Raw genomic sequence first — 16,230 nt, 5'->3', positions numbered from 1 at the left:
GGCGCTGCCCCGCCGGGCCAGGAACGCAGGGCGGCCGGCAGAGGGAGGTACCTTATCCTTGGCCACCAGCGGCTTCACCTCTGCGGGCTGGACCGCAGCGACGGGCTCAGCCAGTGTCGCCACGCTGTCTTCCGAGAGCGGTTCCTTATTCTTCTCCTTCCTCAAGGCGATCTCTTTTCTGCAGCTAATATAAGGAACATGGGCAAAATGCCAAAGAAGAAATTCAACAGCCGAGAAATACCTGAAAATGTTCAGTGTTATTAGTCATCAAGAAGTGCAAATGGAAACAGTTGCAGGAAGCCACACGCCACTGCCCACCCACATGTTTACAAAGATAACGAAAAGCTCCCTCGACCGCCCCCGGGCACAGCTGCCCCCCAGCGCCGGGCACAGCCCCGCAGGCGGACGAGGGGAGGAGCCTGCGGCCGGGGCAGGCGAGCTGCGTCCCGCGGGGGCCCACCTTGCCTGCTCCGCCTCGTAGATGTGTGTTTGCCCGGCCAGCGCCTCGTGGTGAGCGGCCGCCTCGCGCAGTTTCAGGTCGGAACAAATAACAGCAAGCCTAGGGGACGGGGGCGACGGGGAGAGGGGACAGGCTACACGGACGCAGCAGATCCGCCCCGGGCTGTCCCATAAAAAGTGGTAAACGAAAAAGAAACGTCCACTTTGGTGATGTTTTCAATAAGTTTTAGACCTTCGCAGAATTACACAGGTGCCTCTGCCAGATTTCAGGTAGAAAAACTTTAATATTCATTCCTGTATCTGACTCCGTGCACACCTGCGCTCTTAGGGTCACCTTTAGAGGTAAAAATAAGGCACGTGGGTGGGGCTCTGACCACCCGTCACAACTGCAAGCAGACAGGCTCTGCTTTGATTCTGGTGCGAAACGGTTTTATTTTGAAATGATTTCAAGCCTGCTTGAAGGCCACACAAACACGGCAAGGATGGCTGTACGTCCGTCCCTCGCCCAGACTCCCGTAGCACATGCCCTTCACCACATTCGCTTTATCGTTTTCCCTCCAGGGCCGCCCCCCCCCACACGCACACCCCCTTGTATTTGTTTTCTGGATGATTTGAGAGTAGGCGACAGACACAGCGGCCCTTTATTCTAATACTTCAGTGAATGTTTCCATAGAAGAATGACCTTCTCTTAAGGACCAGGTAGGAATTTAAAAATATAATTACTATTTTTATGTTCAGGTATATTGATTTATTGGGTTTAACAAACCACAGGGAATAACATGTATAGAAACAGTCAACCACAGAATTAATTATTTGAAAATACCATTTTTATACTGCTTTGGGGGCAAATGTTCACTTTAGCCACCTAAATATTCCCCAGTTTCACTGAAAATAAAACAGTTATACTGACCGAAGGTGGTAGAGATCTTTGAGGCTCTTGCTTTCTACCACAGAGGCTGCGATTACTACGCCCAGCTGCAGGACTGGGATGGTGAGCTCATAAAGGGACATCTTCTGCAAGGCTTTGACCAAATGGTCCAGGTAATATAAAGTGTATGTCTACATAAACACACAACAAACATGTAAGGTCAAAGAGGGGAGAAAGGTTAGGCCACTAGTTTATAGGGTCTTTCTTCAAAAACTTCTCTCCTTCCCCCCTGCCAAGCATGGCTCCTGGCACACAGCAGGTGCCCAGCAGTGTTTGTGAATGAATGGATGACGACGTGCCCTCCCCCTGCTCTCCTTCCTTTATTCACAGCTTTCATCGGGTCACGGGTCACGTGGGAGCATCCAGAATCTTCAATACCCAAGTGCAGCTAAAGGTCCTCATAAGAAATAATCCTTTTATGTATTTACTCAAATTAATGTTTTTGTTGGATTTCTTCCACTAAAAAAAAAACTGCTGGTCCACTAAAAACAGAATATTTATGAACACATATAACTGCCTTAAAATTTAATACAGGACGAGAAGAACTAATATTTACAAAGACGGAGTGGGTTTGATAAAATCATTATTCTGTAGCGGAAAATTAGAAAAGTTGGACGAAGTATTTTAGAAACATGCCAAAGGCTCTGAAGCCTGGGTGATGCTGGGAGAAGTTACCAGGCTGAGAGCCGGAAGACAATGGGCGTCCAGAGAAATGAGCCTGCCATATTGGGGTACAGTTGTCCTGGGAGTTTCTGTGGATTCTGCAGCTGGGAAGCTGCATGTCATGGTACCTCCGGGTGTTTTTGATTTTTTTTTTTTTGTAGGGCAGAGACAAAAACCAGTGTTGAGGCCCCACTGAAAGCTACATGCCCAGACTGGATGTCCCAAGGGCTGCATTTTAGGATTAAGGGTGATCTAGAAGTAAAGCAGCCATCTCCAGGACGTCCTCAAAAGCTTTGGGTAGCCTGGAAAACATCTTGTTCTTTGAGAGACTAGTAACTGAGAACTCCTGGTGAGGCCGGTCAGGAGAGAGGGGTGGGAAGACAAAATCCTACAGACCCTACAGACACTGAGGATAATAAAAGGACATTAAGAACAATTATATATATATATATATATATATAAAAGAACATTACATTACAAACTTGAAATTTTATATTAAGTGGAAATATCCTAGAAAAACACAATCTGCCAGATTACCAGAAGAAACAGGAAATCTGAAGAGCTACAGAGCTGCAAAGTGAACTGAATCATAACCTGTGACCTTCCCACAGAAGAACTGGGCAGAAGGTAGAAGAATTGGGCAGAAGTTTCCACCAGGGAATTCCACCAAATTTAGGGAAGAAAGAACAAATAATCTCATACAAATTCTCCCCAAGAATAGTGAAAAAAATAAATAAATAAAATAAGGGGGGGCAGGCTTCCGCGGCGGTGAGCAGAGTGTCCTGGCCGGCCCCACCCTCGTGCCCACCGGGCCAGCAAAGACCGTCTGCAGCCACAGGGAAAACGGTGGAAGGTTCGCTGTCACCATTCCCAGAAAGAGCGATTTAGGGCTTTGTTCTTTTCTCAAGCTCCCAACCGGCCTTCGTGCTATGTGAGGTGTGAGCTTTTTCCCTGAATCCTGACGCCATTCCTTAGGCTCAACCTCCTGGCCTCAAATGTGCCGGGCGCTCGTCCCGCTCGGCTGCCTCCTCGTTCCGGTTAATGGCTTGCGCACTCGAGCGGGGATGCCCGTGAGGAGCGCCTCCACCCAACCCCACTCACACGGCCAGACCGCGATGCTAAGGGCCACGGCAGAAGAAACACCAGGCGAGGCCAGCCCAGCATGGAGGGACAGTCCCTGCCTGAGGTCAAGCAAAGGTTCTCCCTCGTAGTCGAAGAACTTTATGCCAGAAATGAAATGCTCTGTGGACTCATACCAAGCATTTATTATGTTTTGGCACAGTAATTTTGACCATAATTATTTTTATTATCTCCTATTAATATTCTGTCTGATATTGCAATGTAAAAAACTGAACTTCTTAGATTACGTTCCATTAATATCGAAATGTTCTCAAATATTAGTTACTAAAGACAAAATAAACACAACATCGCATTGTCATATACCAGACTTCTAAAAGAAATAAGTATCGGTAAAAGCAAGAAGTCCCTCCAAAAAAAAAAAAAAAATGAGGAGGGGGAGGGGGAGGGAATACTTCCTAATTGATGAAAAGGTCAGCGTGCATCCGCAGGACGTGCATCTCTGGCCTTTGTCCCTGGCTGCCGGCATGGAGCTCCTGAAGCCCCTGTCATCTCCTTATTCCCGAGCCCCTTCCACGCACACCTGAGTTCACGCCCGTGGGGTGACTGTGGGCAGCCCCCAGACAGCTCGGGAACCAGCCCTGTGACCAGAGGCCTGGAGCATCCAGTCCCACCCCAATGCCAGGGACGGGAGAGGCAGGAGGCGGACAGATCGCCCACGGCCAAGGATTTCATCAGTGGGGCCTGCGCCACGGACGCTCCCTGACACTAAGTGAAGGGCTGTGGGGAGTGTCTGGGGTGGTGGACACGTCCACGCGGGGGGCGCACCCGAGGCCACGCGCACAGGGCTCCTGCGCCTGGCCCCCGCCCAGGCCTCGCCCCCGGGACCTCTTCACCCGGCTGCTCACGTCTCCCTAACAGCCCAGCCACCCGGAGAGCCGTGTGTCCCTGCGTTCTGGGAGCCGTCCTAGCGAGTCCTCAAACCCCAGGGGTCTCGTGGGAACCGCCGATCCGCAGCCACATCACACAGGTGTGGGTGGCCCAGGGGCTCGGCACTTGCTGACCTGGGGCCGCTGCCCTGAACCTGCGGGCCCCCTGCCAACCAAGCCTGGGGGGTGGGTGTCAGGCCTGTGGATCCCACAGATGATGGGCGGGAGCTGGACGCTGGGGGGAGAAGCCACACGCCCGGGTCACTGTCAGTGGGACCGGTTCTAGAGGTGAGCAGTGGAGGAGAGCATCCGTGGGATGGGCCCCGGGGTCAGGGAACGGAGGCCAGTGCCCACAGGCAGAGGGGCCGGCTGGGGGCCGCAAATGGCTCAGGGTCCGTGTTACTTTTTACCAAATCCTGCCAAGGGCACTTGTACGGACGAGAAATGGGAGGGGAAGTCCATGACCTCTCAGAGAACAGGGTGAGGGTGCGTGGGCAGCAAACACGCAGGGTCACGATGCCCAGTAATCACGACAGTGAGGTGTGGACACTGGATTCCGGACAGACGTGGCGCTGCCAAGAGGACGGGCAAACGCTTTCCCCACACACGGGGTTGGAACAGTCAGAAACCTGACTTAGAACCTGAGGCGACCCTCCACTCGCGCCACGGCCACAGCACCGTCTCCGTGGGCGGTGGGTCTGAATCGGACACATCAACCATTAACACTTGGGAAAATATTGTAAGAGAACATCTTCATGACCCTTGGAAAAGGAAACCACCTTTTTAAATAGGACATAAAAAATACCAGCGACACAGGAAAAGATCACTAGTTTTGTCCCATTAACACTAGGACAGTCACGAGACGACCTCAAGAGCCAAAGCACAGAGTGGAAGGTGACCGGGCGTTCCAAAGTGTCGCTTCCAGGCTAAAGAATTCCTTCAAATCAACAACAAAGAGACAGAAACCTTAATAAAATGTGGGCAACAGACTGGAAAGGCCACAGAAGAGGACATGCAAGTGGCCAGTGGGCACGGCAAGGGGTGCAGCCTCATGGTGCCCAGGGAGCGCCCAGCGAGGCCACGGGGATGTGCCGCCAGGCCCTGTCGGGGTGGCCGACGTGGGAGGGTGAGCTACAGGGGGCTGGCAAGGGCGTGGGCAGGAGCTCCTGCCCGCCCCGGGTGGGGATGGAACCCGCACGGCCACTTGTGGGGCGGCCTGGTCACAGGCAATGCAGCGACCACACACATACCCCAAGACGCTCAAACCCTGCCACGGGTGCTCACAGCACACGACCCAAACATCATCGCGAGCCCAATGGACAGAGTACGGTCTCGTCGTGGGCCGCGGGACTGCTCCACAGCAGTGAAAGCCACCGATGACGGAGACCCACGACCGTGGAGGAGTCCCACAACATACTGGATGAACGAACCCAAACACGAAAGCTTTATGATGAATATTTCCACGTTTTTACACGCAAAAGACAGGCGGAAGGCAGTGGGTGATTAAGGTCCCCGAAGTCACTGGGTCGAAGCCCTGAAACCCCAACGGCAAGGGGCCTCGTCGCCAGTGCAGTGAGTATTATGATCCAGACAGGGAGAGACCTTTGCGGGTTCCCCGGAGGCCCCAATGTCATCACAGGGCTCACTGTGAGGGGGAGGTGGAGAGGGGTGGGACCCCGAGGTGGGAACTAGAGATGGGGTGCACAGCCTGGGGACCCCTGGAGCTCTTCCCGGGAGCCCCAGAGGGAAGGTGGCCCCGCTGACACCCCAACTTGAGCCCAGCGTGCCAGCCGTGGCCTCCAGCCTCCGCAGCGCAGGGAGGAGCTGTTTGCTGCTGCAGCCCCCAGCCCCGCTACCGCCCCAGCCCGACAGTAACGCACGGGGTCCCTGCGTTCCAGGGTGTTGGGGGGCCTGCATGAGCTTCCGAGGACACTGGCAGTTGTCTGGAGGCGCCTGGGAGGGGCCCGAGGCCTGGGCCTGCTCGACAAGTGTCTAAGCTGGCCCCTTGCTTTGTCCCCCTCTCTCTGGGTGGACCTCGCAACGGAAAGGCTAGCGGGAGGGGACACGGGCTCGGACCACAGGCGGCCCATGCTGCTGTGCAATCACCTCACCGGCTTCTGGATGCTTGATGGGTTCATGGTCAAGTTGCTTCTGTCCTGTTTAAACACAGACACCACGTCCTCGGGGCAGGAGTAGGATGCCCATTCTTCTATGCTCGCCGGTAAGTCTTCCGGTTGTTTGCCAGGAAGCGCCGTCTGGTTCTGCAAGGCAGGACCCCGGGGCTTAGCACCCAGCACAGCTTGAGCAGAGGGGGTGATGGCGCCCGCCCCCTGCCCCGAGGGTGCCCCGCCGTCCCGGCCCGGGCGGACCACACCACAGCCGCATCCGAAGCCACAGGCAACGCGCTCCGACGTCACTCGCAGGCCGCGAAGCTGAAGCTCCCGGCCACGGGCACGGCTAGCGTCTCCCCGGGACCCGCACACCTGCGCCCGGTCAGTCCGTGTGCACGAGCGCCCGGAGGACTCGGCACCGGAGCCCAGTGTGGGCTCCTGCTCTCCCCGCTGCTCCCGAGAGCCGCCCTCCCGCACGCACACCTGCCCGGGCATGCACACGGCCTGGGTCACCCTCCTACCAGCCCGGGCTGGGGGTGAAGTCGCTGCCTCCACTTTACAGAAGAACAAACTGAGGCACAGAGAGGGTCCAGGCCCCGCAGCCTGGGTGTGGGCCTCCACCCGCCACGTGGCCCCAGCCCATGGCCCTGCCTGCCCACTGCCAGGGCCGCCCGGGCGCAGCCTGCACACTCGGTCTTGCGCGGCACCTGCTTGGGGTCTCGGCCTTTCTCCTTCTCCTTCTCTTTATCTCTCTCCTTCTCCTTCTCCTTTTTCTCCTCTTTCTCCTTCTCCTTCTTCTCCTTCTCTTTCTCCTTCTTCTTCTCCTTCTCTTTTTTAGGCAATAACAAATGTGAACTAGGTGCTGCTTCTAGAATTTTACTTTCTGAAATTGTTTTTCCTGCTGTTAATAAAGAAACCTGTGAAAAGTAAAATCCAGATTTGCCACATTAAGAGCAGCTGCGCCCACCCCCTGCACCTGCGCCATCTGGGGTCTGTGGTCCTAAGGCTCCGAGTGGGAACCTCGTGTCCGCTCGGGTGCCGGGGCCACACCAGTGAGCCCGCCCCCTGCACAGGTGGCTGCAGCGCCCCTCGGTGGTGGGACACTCGGCCTCCAGGACGCTGGGCCAGCGGGCACACAGGGCTGCCCTCCAAGGAGCGTTTGTCAGCTCCATGACGTGAGCTCCTGTCTCTAATTAAGAGCACATATGACTTTTAGCAGTTCTCCTGGAAGAAGTGTAAAGAATCCCTGTTTTGTGGGTGGTGGGAGAGTGGGCGGGGCATCCCGAAGCCCAGAGATGCCTCCCAGTCCCTCTCATTCTGCCCGTTGCCGACAGGTGACAGCCCCACTGTCCCCCAGCACGTTGCTGGGAGGGTCGGGGGCGCTGCCCTCAGGAGATTCTCAAGGACCAGAGGCTCCAAGAGCTCCAAGGGAGTAAAGAGATGGTGGGGACGGGGGACACATGGAAGAAGGTTCTGGAAGCCGAGTGCCAGGGTGCGAGGGACAGGCAGATGCAAGCATAGGCTGGCCATCCCCTCCACATGCACAGGCTACGGGCACCCTTGCCCCGGGCACTTCTGGGTGGATGGACAAGGGTGGTGGGTGGGCTTCGGAGAAGAGTGGCCCTGGCCACTGCAGTGGGGGAAGGCCCCCCTCTGAGGGGCTGCACGAGCCGGTGAGGCCTGTGGGTACAAGGAGGAGGCACGGATTCCTGCCAAGGCCCAGGGACCCAGGGTGGAGCAGCCTCACGCCTCACCTGCCAGATGCGCTTGAGAAACGTGTAGGCCATGAGGCAGTAGTCCTCGTAGTCGGCAGCGCTCGGGGACACCACCAGGGCCAGCAGGGTGTAGGCGCGGGCCAGCGCCTCCAGCTGTCTCACGTTCCAAAGCCTCTCCAAGGGGGCCATCCCCGTGTCCTCGGGCCCTGGACTCTCAGGGGCCGCCTGAGCAGGCAGGTGCTCCTCTGCAAGACGGGGGTGCCCGCAGCCATGAGCACCCAACTCGGGGTCCTGGGCCCTTCTGGGAGGGGCACCCACCGTCAGGGGCCAGGCTGACCTGAGGGACGGCCATCCCAGGGCTCCTCCCCCGGCTGCAGGTGCCAGCAGGGCCAAGAGGACACGTCCGTCCCAGGCCCACGTGGGATGGAGCTTCCCCACCTGAGCTCTCCCGGCGCCCCAGGAGGGCGCAGCCCTGGACACACCGAACGCCGGCTGTGAACCAGAGCAACCCCACATCACCTGCTGGCTCAGGCGTGTCCCTGGCAGATGTCATCATCAGCAGGATGTCAATCGCCCACTTTAGGTGGAAAGTCACGTCTTCCATAGGAAACTGTTTGTAATAAAGCCACTCGCTGAATTCCATGATGTACTCGACTTTTTGCCACTCGCTCTCTGGCTTCTTTGGGATGAAAAACAAGGACAGAAGAGACATGTGCTTGCCACTCGGTGTCCCAAACACTGAAATGGAGGGCGTCGCTGCTACATCCTCTGGAAGCAAGTGTGCGCACTGACCCCGCCTCCACCACAGCGGGACCCCCTGGCCGACTTATCTGACGGCCACGCTGGCTGGAAGCTTTCTGTTGTCCTCAGAACACAGCCTGGCAGTCTCCCGGGGCCCTCCACTCCGTCCGCGGGTGCCCGCCAGCCCCGCCAGCCCCGCTCCCCACCTGCCCCCTCCTGAGTCGGGCTGTCTTTGCTCTGCGCAGCTTTGATTCCTCGGGCACTCGTTCAGATGTGCAGGTGAGGCTTTCTCTGGATGGTTCTGTGGTTAACCAGAGCTCCAGGGGTCAGGGAAGGTGCTGCTCCGAGCAGCGGGCAGCCCCAGTGTCCAGTCCAAGCCCTGGCCCATGCTCAAACAAGGTCACGAATCCCTGACCCTCAGAGAGCAGAGCCAGCCCTGCCAACGGCACCTTCACCTTCCACCTGCTGGGCCCTACACCGAGGCACCCCCCGAATCCACTCCCACGTCACAGCTCTTGTTGGGGTGGGGAATGCCCCAAGACACCCAAATCTCCGAAGGCTGCAGAGTGGTGCTGCTCCCTCCTCAGCCCAGTCCGGCCTTGGGCGTCCCCTCCTTGGGTAGGCTTCACCCGCTGCCCCCCACAACTGTCTCCCCTGCAGCAACACGGGCGCCCCACCCACACGAGGACCTCGGCCCTCCGCGTTGGGAAGGTGTCAGAGAAGACAGGGGTCGTCCGTCCATTGCCCTTGACTCATCAGAAGGGCCCATCGCCTAGCGCGGCTGCACCTCCCCCTCTGAGGCTGCCGCACAGCAGCCGCCCGGGGGCTCAGCCTCCCTCCAGGGGCCACGTCTGTACCGAGCAGCTCCAGTCACAGCCACCCAAAGCTCCGCAGGCACACCTGTAAGGCCTGGATCGCGTTGTGGTAGCAGACCAGCTCCCCATAGACGCTCTTTGAGTTCAAGGCCAGCCGGTGCCACATGTGTGCCAAATAATCTTCACTTTCGTCTTTGAATTTCTGTATTTCCATTGTAAAATTCTGGCCAAGTTTGGCCTTCACAATTACCATGTGTTTGAAAATCAAGCTAAAAAGAGGAAAAGAGAGAGATTAACGCTTGAGTGATAAACAAATATGTGTGATGCATCTAAAACTAAGGGGTCGGAGTCCCTTTTCCTTCTGACAAAGACAAACCAGAACGGAGCCTGAGTTACTTGGGATTCTCGCGTGTTGGGAATGTGGGGTGGGCGCCGAGGGGGCCCCAGGAGGGAGGCGCACTCACAGGCGGTGTGCCGTCCGGGGCAGCACGTGCACGGCCTCGTCCAGCACCTTGAGGCCTCCCTCCCAGTCGCCGTGGTCCGCGTGGCAGTGGAAGAGCAGGCCGTAGAGCGCCGCGCGGAGCGTCAGATCGTCCTCGGCCCCTGTGGCGGGAGAGGTGCTCAGGAGCCTGAGGAGGGGCCTGTGCGTGGGAGCGAGCTGGCAGGGCCCTCAGGTGCCACGGGGAGCTCACTCAGCAACACTCAGAGCCCCAAACTGTGGCCCGACCTCAGGGCCTGACAACTGCCCTCAGGCCGACACGCGGCGCTCCGTGGGGAGCAGAGCCACGTGACATGGCTCCTCAGGGGCTGCTGTCCCTGCAGCTGCCCCCCCTGGTCTTCCTCCCCTGACATGGTTCACCCCCACCAGGTACTTCCTGAGCGCACCCCACCCCTGCTGGGCCGCCCGCCCCCACTTAAGCTTGCTCAAACTCTGCGTCCTCCGAGCCCTTTGTCACGTTTCCGTAACTCTGAAAATAAGCAGTGTGAGCCTGAGGGAGCAGAATCAGTCCCGACAGCTGTAACCAGCACCATCAGCTGTGGCTGCTCGCTGGGCCCCGCAGGTGGAAGCACCTGCTGAGGGATGGCGACCACCGCTGAGCTTCAGCGCCCCACCGTCCATGTAAGCAGAGGCCCCGCCGTGGGCACAGGACACTCAGGTGGCTCTAGTTGACATCTCTGACCATGTAGCCATTCAAAACTTTCCCTGTTTTGAATTGTTGGAGCAGAGGGGAGAGCATGCCTGGGGACTCCACCAGCACAGGCTGTGTGGGACCCGTGGGCCCCCTGTGGCCTCTGCACGGCTGGTGCTGGGATCTACAGGTGTCCCTGCTGTCCACGCCCAGGAGCGGGTGGATTCGGGCGCATGACCGGATAAGCTGGCCAACCTCCTAAACGGGCAGTAGGGCTGCTGTTGGGCATTTCAGTCCTGCCCGGCTCAGGGTCCTGCCTTCGCTCTGCATTTCTTTGGTCCATAATGAGCAGGGACGTCCTCCCTGATCCTCGGTCCTGGGCCTGTCATTGGACCACCTCCTGCTTCTCCAGTCCACCCACGGGTGCCTGTAGCCCAGGCCCTGCCTGCCAAAGAGCCCAGCAGTCGTCTGTGCGCTGGGACCCCCCTCCTGCACCCCTTCCCCTGCAGGTCCTCCCAGGGGAGGCCATGGGGTGGAGGGGAGCCCACGGGGCCTCACAGGGGAGACCAGTGCTGGTGGAGCTAAGCCCCTGGGCTCTGGGGCTACTTCGTTACCGCAGCACAGCACAGCCCACCCTGACTAATATGACTACATATCACAGAAGTTATTCATTTAGCTCCCAAATTTGGTGAAAATATTGCCCCAGTGTTTACTTTTTAATTTTCTGTATTTCTTATTGTTCTCATTATTTAAATTTTTGTGTATTTGTAGGTGTGACTCTCTGCTCACTTTAAAGTTTAAGAGGTAATCTTCCCACAAAACACCTGCTATGCTCAATTCTACTTTCTCATTTTTCCCTACAGTTTGAATTCTTACTACTGCTCAACTATTTAACCTCTGTCGTGTTTATTCTGGCGCAGGGAGTTCAGCGCACACTTGACCTGCACAGTGTCCCAGGGGTGCTGCATTCTAGCAGGCAGCGTGGGCTGCACGGGGCTACGTGTCCCCTGTGTGGGCCGCCAGCCACAGCACGCTCTGCAGTGCCAGCGGACTCCTGCCAACTGTTTGGGTGTAGGATTCAATGTTTAATTACACATGGGCATACTTTTGTTCATTATTTTAAGTCAAGTTTATCTCTCTAAATAGACCTAAAGTTCTCGGGGAGGGGGGACTGCCATCCTAATCCCCAGCATTTATACTCTCCAACAGACACTGACACTCTTACAGGGATGATTATTTTTTAGCAGAATTAAACATGAATTCTCAAATATAGTTTTGCTATTCTAAGTTCAGTTTGTGTCTTATTTGGTTTTGCAAGGGTCCATCTCCACATTTTTTTTATGGAAGTTAGAAGAATACGGTCTATGTGCCTGAGTAAGCCAGGGGCTGGGTTTCACAGCGGCCACTAGGTTGAGAGCTCCTGCTCTGACCCCAGGGGGCCCTGGACAGGGGGCCTCTAGGCTTTGGTGTCCTTGTGCTCACAACAGGGATTCCATGAAGTTGTTCACGAGAAGTGCTCAGGGCTCATTACCCATGAAGTGTCGAGTGCCGAGCAGACACTCCCTGTGGTCACCGTCCCAGTTAAGCAGCCTTCGCACAGGAATTCACAGCACTGAGCACTTCCCTTTCCTTGTGCCTCTGGCTGTGTCTGTCTTGTGTCTACAAACCTGGGAGAAAATGACCTTCTGTCGACCCTCCACTGTGGAAGTCCGCTGTAGGCCACTGGTGCAGGAGCAGTGCTTTGCCTTCTCTCTGATATAAAAACAAAGAAACAATACATAGATTTGAAAGTTGCGATTTATTCTTTCGCCATTTTGATGTTTATTTGGCTCAGTGTCTAATAACAGAAACTGCAGCTAAATTTCTGAAATACTGGGCAGCCCCGGTGGCGCAGCGGTTTGGCGCCGCCTGCAGCCCAGGGCATGATCCTGGAGACCCCGGATCGAGTCCCACGTCAGGCTCCCTACATGGAGCCTGCTTCTCCCTCTGCCTCCCTCTCTCTCTCTCTGTATCTCTATGAATAAAGTCTTCAAAAAATTTTTTTAAATAAATAAATTTCTGAAATACTAAGTCATAAAAAGTGAAGTCGCATTTTGCCCATGAGAAAAGGCTCCCTGGAGCACAGGAGGACACACACATAGGGACTACCCCCAGCATAGCCTGCAGCTTTCTTAATGACAGGAAGCACCCAAATCCATTTTAGAGCTTGAAATCAATGGGATCAAAAGCACATTAGAAAAAACTTATAAGGGGGTGCCTGGGTGATGCAGCTGGTTAAGCATCTGACTGTTGATTTAGGCTCAGGTCATGATCTCGGGGTCCTGGGATGGAGCCTTGCCTTGGGCTTCCTGCTCAGCAGGGCGTCTGCTTGAGATTCTCTCTCTCTGCCCCACTCCCCACTTGTGCAAGTTCTCTCTAAATAAATACATAAGGAAAAACTTGTAAGATACAGCAAAAGCAGTGCTCAGAGTTTATAGCTGCAAATGCCTACATGGATAGAAGAAAGATCTCAAGTCAACAACCTAACTTCACAACTTAAGGAATTAGAAAAGAACAACCAAACTCAAAGCCACAGACCAGAGCACAGATAAATAAAACAGAGATTGGAAAAATCATTGAGAAAGTCAATGAAAAGATCAAGACAATTGACAAAATTTTAGCAAGACTAACAAAAAGGAAAAAATAGTAGACACAAATAACTAGAATCAGAAGTGCAAGTGGAAACCTTGCCACCAATCCTGGAGAGATAAACAGGAGAACCCTGGGGGCTAGCGTACACCACCAACAGATTAGAAGACCAGAAGAAATGGAAAAATACCTTGAAACATACACGCTGCCTAAGCTGAGTCACCAAGAAATGGAAAAATTTCAACAAATGTACACAAGCAGAGACGGAATCAATAATCAGCTCCCAACACAGAAAAGTCCTGGACTCAGTGGCTCATGGGTAGATTCTACTAAACATCTAAACAATTGACACTAATCCTCCTCGAGTCTTCAAAATACTGAAGGGGAAGAAATACTTCCACACTGATTCTGACACCAGCATTACCTTAATAGCAAATCCAGACGAAGGCATCACAAGGAAAATCACGGAAAAATACTCATAATGGATATAGATGAGGCAAAAATCCTCAACAAGATTTAGCAAATCAAATCCAGCTGCACGGTAAAGACATTGTTCACCATGACCACATGGGGTTTATCCCAGGAGTACAAGGGTGGTTGCACAGAAGATCAATCAATGTAACCCATCACATTCATAAAATGGCAGAGAAACTACATGATCATCTCAACTGGTGGAGAAAAGGCATTCGACAAAATCCAACAACTTTTCATAGTAAGATCCTAGAAAACCAGGAATAATGGGAACATTCTTCAACACATAAAGGGTATTTATGAAAGATCCACAGCTGACACTGTGCTCAGTGGTGAGAGACTGACGCTCCCCCCTGCTATCGGGAACAAGATGAGGATGCCTGCTTTCACTGCTGCTGTTCAAAATTTTACTGGAAATTCCAGCCAGAGTAATAGACAAGAAAAAGAATAAAAGTTATCCAAATTGGAAAGAAGAGGTAAAACTGTCTCCATTCACAGAGGACATGATCCTATATACAGAAGATCCCAAAGAATCCCCAAGAAAAAAATTGGGACTAATAAATGAATTTCGCAAAGTTGCAGGACACAACAATACAACAATCGGTTGTTTTTCTACGTAGCAGCAACAGACAATCCAGAAAGGAAACTAGGAAAGTGCTGTGGACTTAGTTGTGTACCCGCCCCCACTACCCTCGTCCCCAGTGTGCTGATATTTGGAGACGAGGTCTTTGGGGGTAATTAGGATTAGATGAGGTCATGAGGGGAGGGAGGGTCCTCATGATGGGATTACTGTCCTCCTAAGACACTAAATCTCCTAAAACAGCAGATTTCTTGCTCTGTCGCCACACTGCCCCAGAGGACGACAGAGCAAGAAGGCAGATGTATGCAAGGCAGGAAGAAGGCCTGTATCAGAACCTGACCACGCTGCTTCCCTGGCCTCAGACTTCCAGACTCCAGAAGAACGTGAAACAAATTTCTGTTGTGTAAGCCACCCAGCATTTTGTGACGGCAGCCAGAGCTAACACAGAAAGCGGTTTCATTTATATTAGCTCTTAAAAGAACTAAATCCAAAAATAAAATAAAATTAAAAAAAAGAACTAAATCCTTCCAAAGAGATGAGAGACAGATCTGCTGCAAACCATGGAAACATTGCTGAAAGAAATTAAGGAAGATCTACATGGATGGAAGAACATCCATGTTCATGGATAGAAAGTCTTCAAAATGTTAAACTGTCCGTACCACCCAAAGACATCTACGGAGTCAACACAATCCCTCTCAAAATTCCACCTTTTTTTTTTTTCCGGAGACATAGGAAAGTCAATCCTCAAATTCATGTGGAATTGCAAGGAGGCCCCAAGTGGCCAAAACCCATCTCAAAAAGGATTAATAAAGTTGTAAGGCTCGTAGTTCCTGATTTCAAAATTTACTACAAAGCCGTAGTAATCAGATCAGTGCGGTCCTGGCATAAAGACAGACACACAGACCAAAGGAATAGAAGACAGAGCCCAGAAACAACCTCTCACATACACAGTGAAATGGTCTTTGGCCAGGATGCCAAGATCATTCAATGGGGCAAGAACAGTCTTTTCAACAACTGGTGTGGGGGAAACTGGATTTTTACACGCAAAGAAATAAAACTGTCCCCCATCTTACACCATATACTGAAATTAACTCAAAGTGAGGGAAAACAACCCTAAACATAAGAGCTAAAGCTATACAACTCTTAGAAGAAAACACTAGAAAAATTCTTCATGACATTGGATTTGGTGATGACTCCATGGATGTGAGACCAAAAATACAGGCAAAAAGAAAAACATAGTTGAATTTCATCAGAATTAAGAACTTCTGTGCATCAAAAGATTCCACCAAGGGAGTGAAGAGGCAGTGAAACAAATGGAGAAAAAAATCTCCAAGCCTTTTGCCTGATAAGGGATTAATATCCAGGATACACAGAGAACTCTTACAATGCAACAACAAAAAACAAACCAGTTCAAAGATGGGCAAGGAACTTGAACAGATGTTTCTCTTTTAAAAAAATTTTTTTATCGGTGTTCAATTTGCCAACATATAGAATAACACCCAGTGCTCATCCCGCCAAGTGCCCCCCTCAGTGCCCGTCACCCAGTCCCCCCCACCCCCCGCACACCTCCCCTTCCCCCACCCCTTGTTCATTTCCCAGAGTCAGGGGTCGCTCACATAACAGATGTTTCCCAAAGAAAATCTGTGGATAGCTAATCGGCAAATGTAAAGAAGCTCAATATCATTAGTCATCAGAAAATGCAAATCAAAACCATGATGAGGCGTGGGAGCTCCTGGGCGGCTCAGTCAGTGAAGCGTCTGCCTTCGGCCCAGGTCATGATCCCAGGTCCTGGACTGGGCCCCACGTCGGGCTCCTGCTCAGCCCAGAGTCTGCTTTTCCCTCGCCCTCTGACCCTCCTCCCACTTCTGGGCGCACACATGCATTCTCTCTCTCAAATAAATAAATAAAATCTTAAAAAAAAACCAAAAACAACAACCCTACCACAATGAGGTACCGCTTTGTACCTCTTTATTGGGATGGGCA

At 53.3% G+C, this 16,230-nt stretch overlaps 1 protein-coding gene across 3 annotated transcripts in view; it reads right to left on the bottom strand.

Moving 5' to 3' along the window:
* CFAP46 (cilia and flagella associated protein 46) overlaps nt 1-16,230 on the bottom strand; it is a 102,881-nt gene that overhangs the window by 36,278 nt on the left and 50,373 nt on the right. For 2 of the 3 annotated variants that reach the window (XM_041743636.1, XM_041743637.1), the window contains exons 25-34: nt 12,236-12,320; nt 9,903-10,041; nt 9,524-9,707; nt 8,402-8,561; nt 7,922-8,127; nt 6,875-7,084; nt 6,168-6,317; nt 1,370-1,518; nt 461-559; nt 52-184 (exon numbers count right to left, since the gene is read on the bottom strand). In XM_041743636.1, coding sequence (XP_041599570.1) covers nt 52-184; nt 461-559; nt 1,370-1,518; nt 6,168-6,317; nt 6,875-7,084; nt 7,922-8,127; nt 8,402-8,561; nt 9,524-9,707; nt 9,903-10,041; nt 12,236-12,320 — 1,515 coding nt within the window. Of the gene's footprint in view, nt 1-51; nt 185-460; nt 623-1,369; nt 1,519-6,167; nt 6,318-6,874; nt 7,085-7,921; nt 8,128-8,401; nt 8,562-9,523; nt 9,708-9,902; nt 10,042-12,235; nt 12,321-16,230 lie in introns of all 3 variants that reach the window. The other variant, XM_041743635.1, reaches the window with a different exon arrangement.

This window comes from Vulpes lagopus, chromosome 2, assembly GCF_018345385.1.
Source record: "Vulpes lagopus strain Blue_001 chromosome 2, ASM1834538v1, whole genome shotgun sequence".
NCBI classification, from domain to species: Eukaryota; Metazoa; Chordata; class Mammalia; order Carnivora; family Canidae; genus Vulpes; species Vulpes lagopus.
Note: the sequence above shows the minus strand (reverse complement) of the source record. Positions and strands in the feature narration are given on the sequence as shown.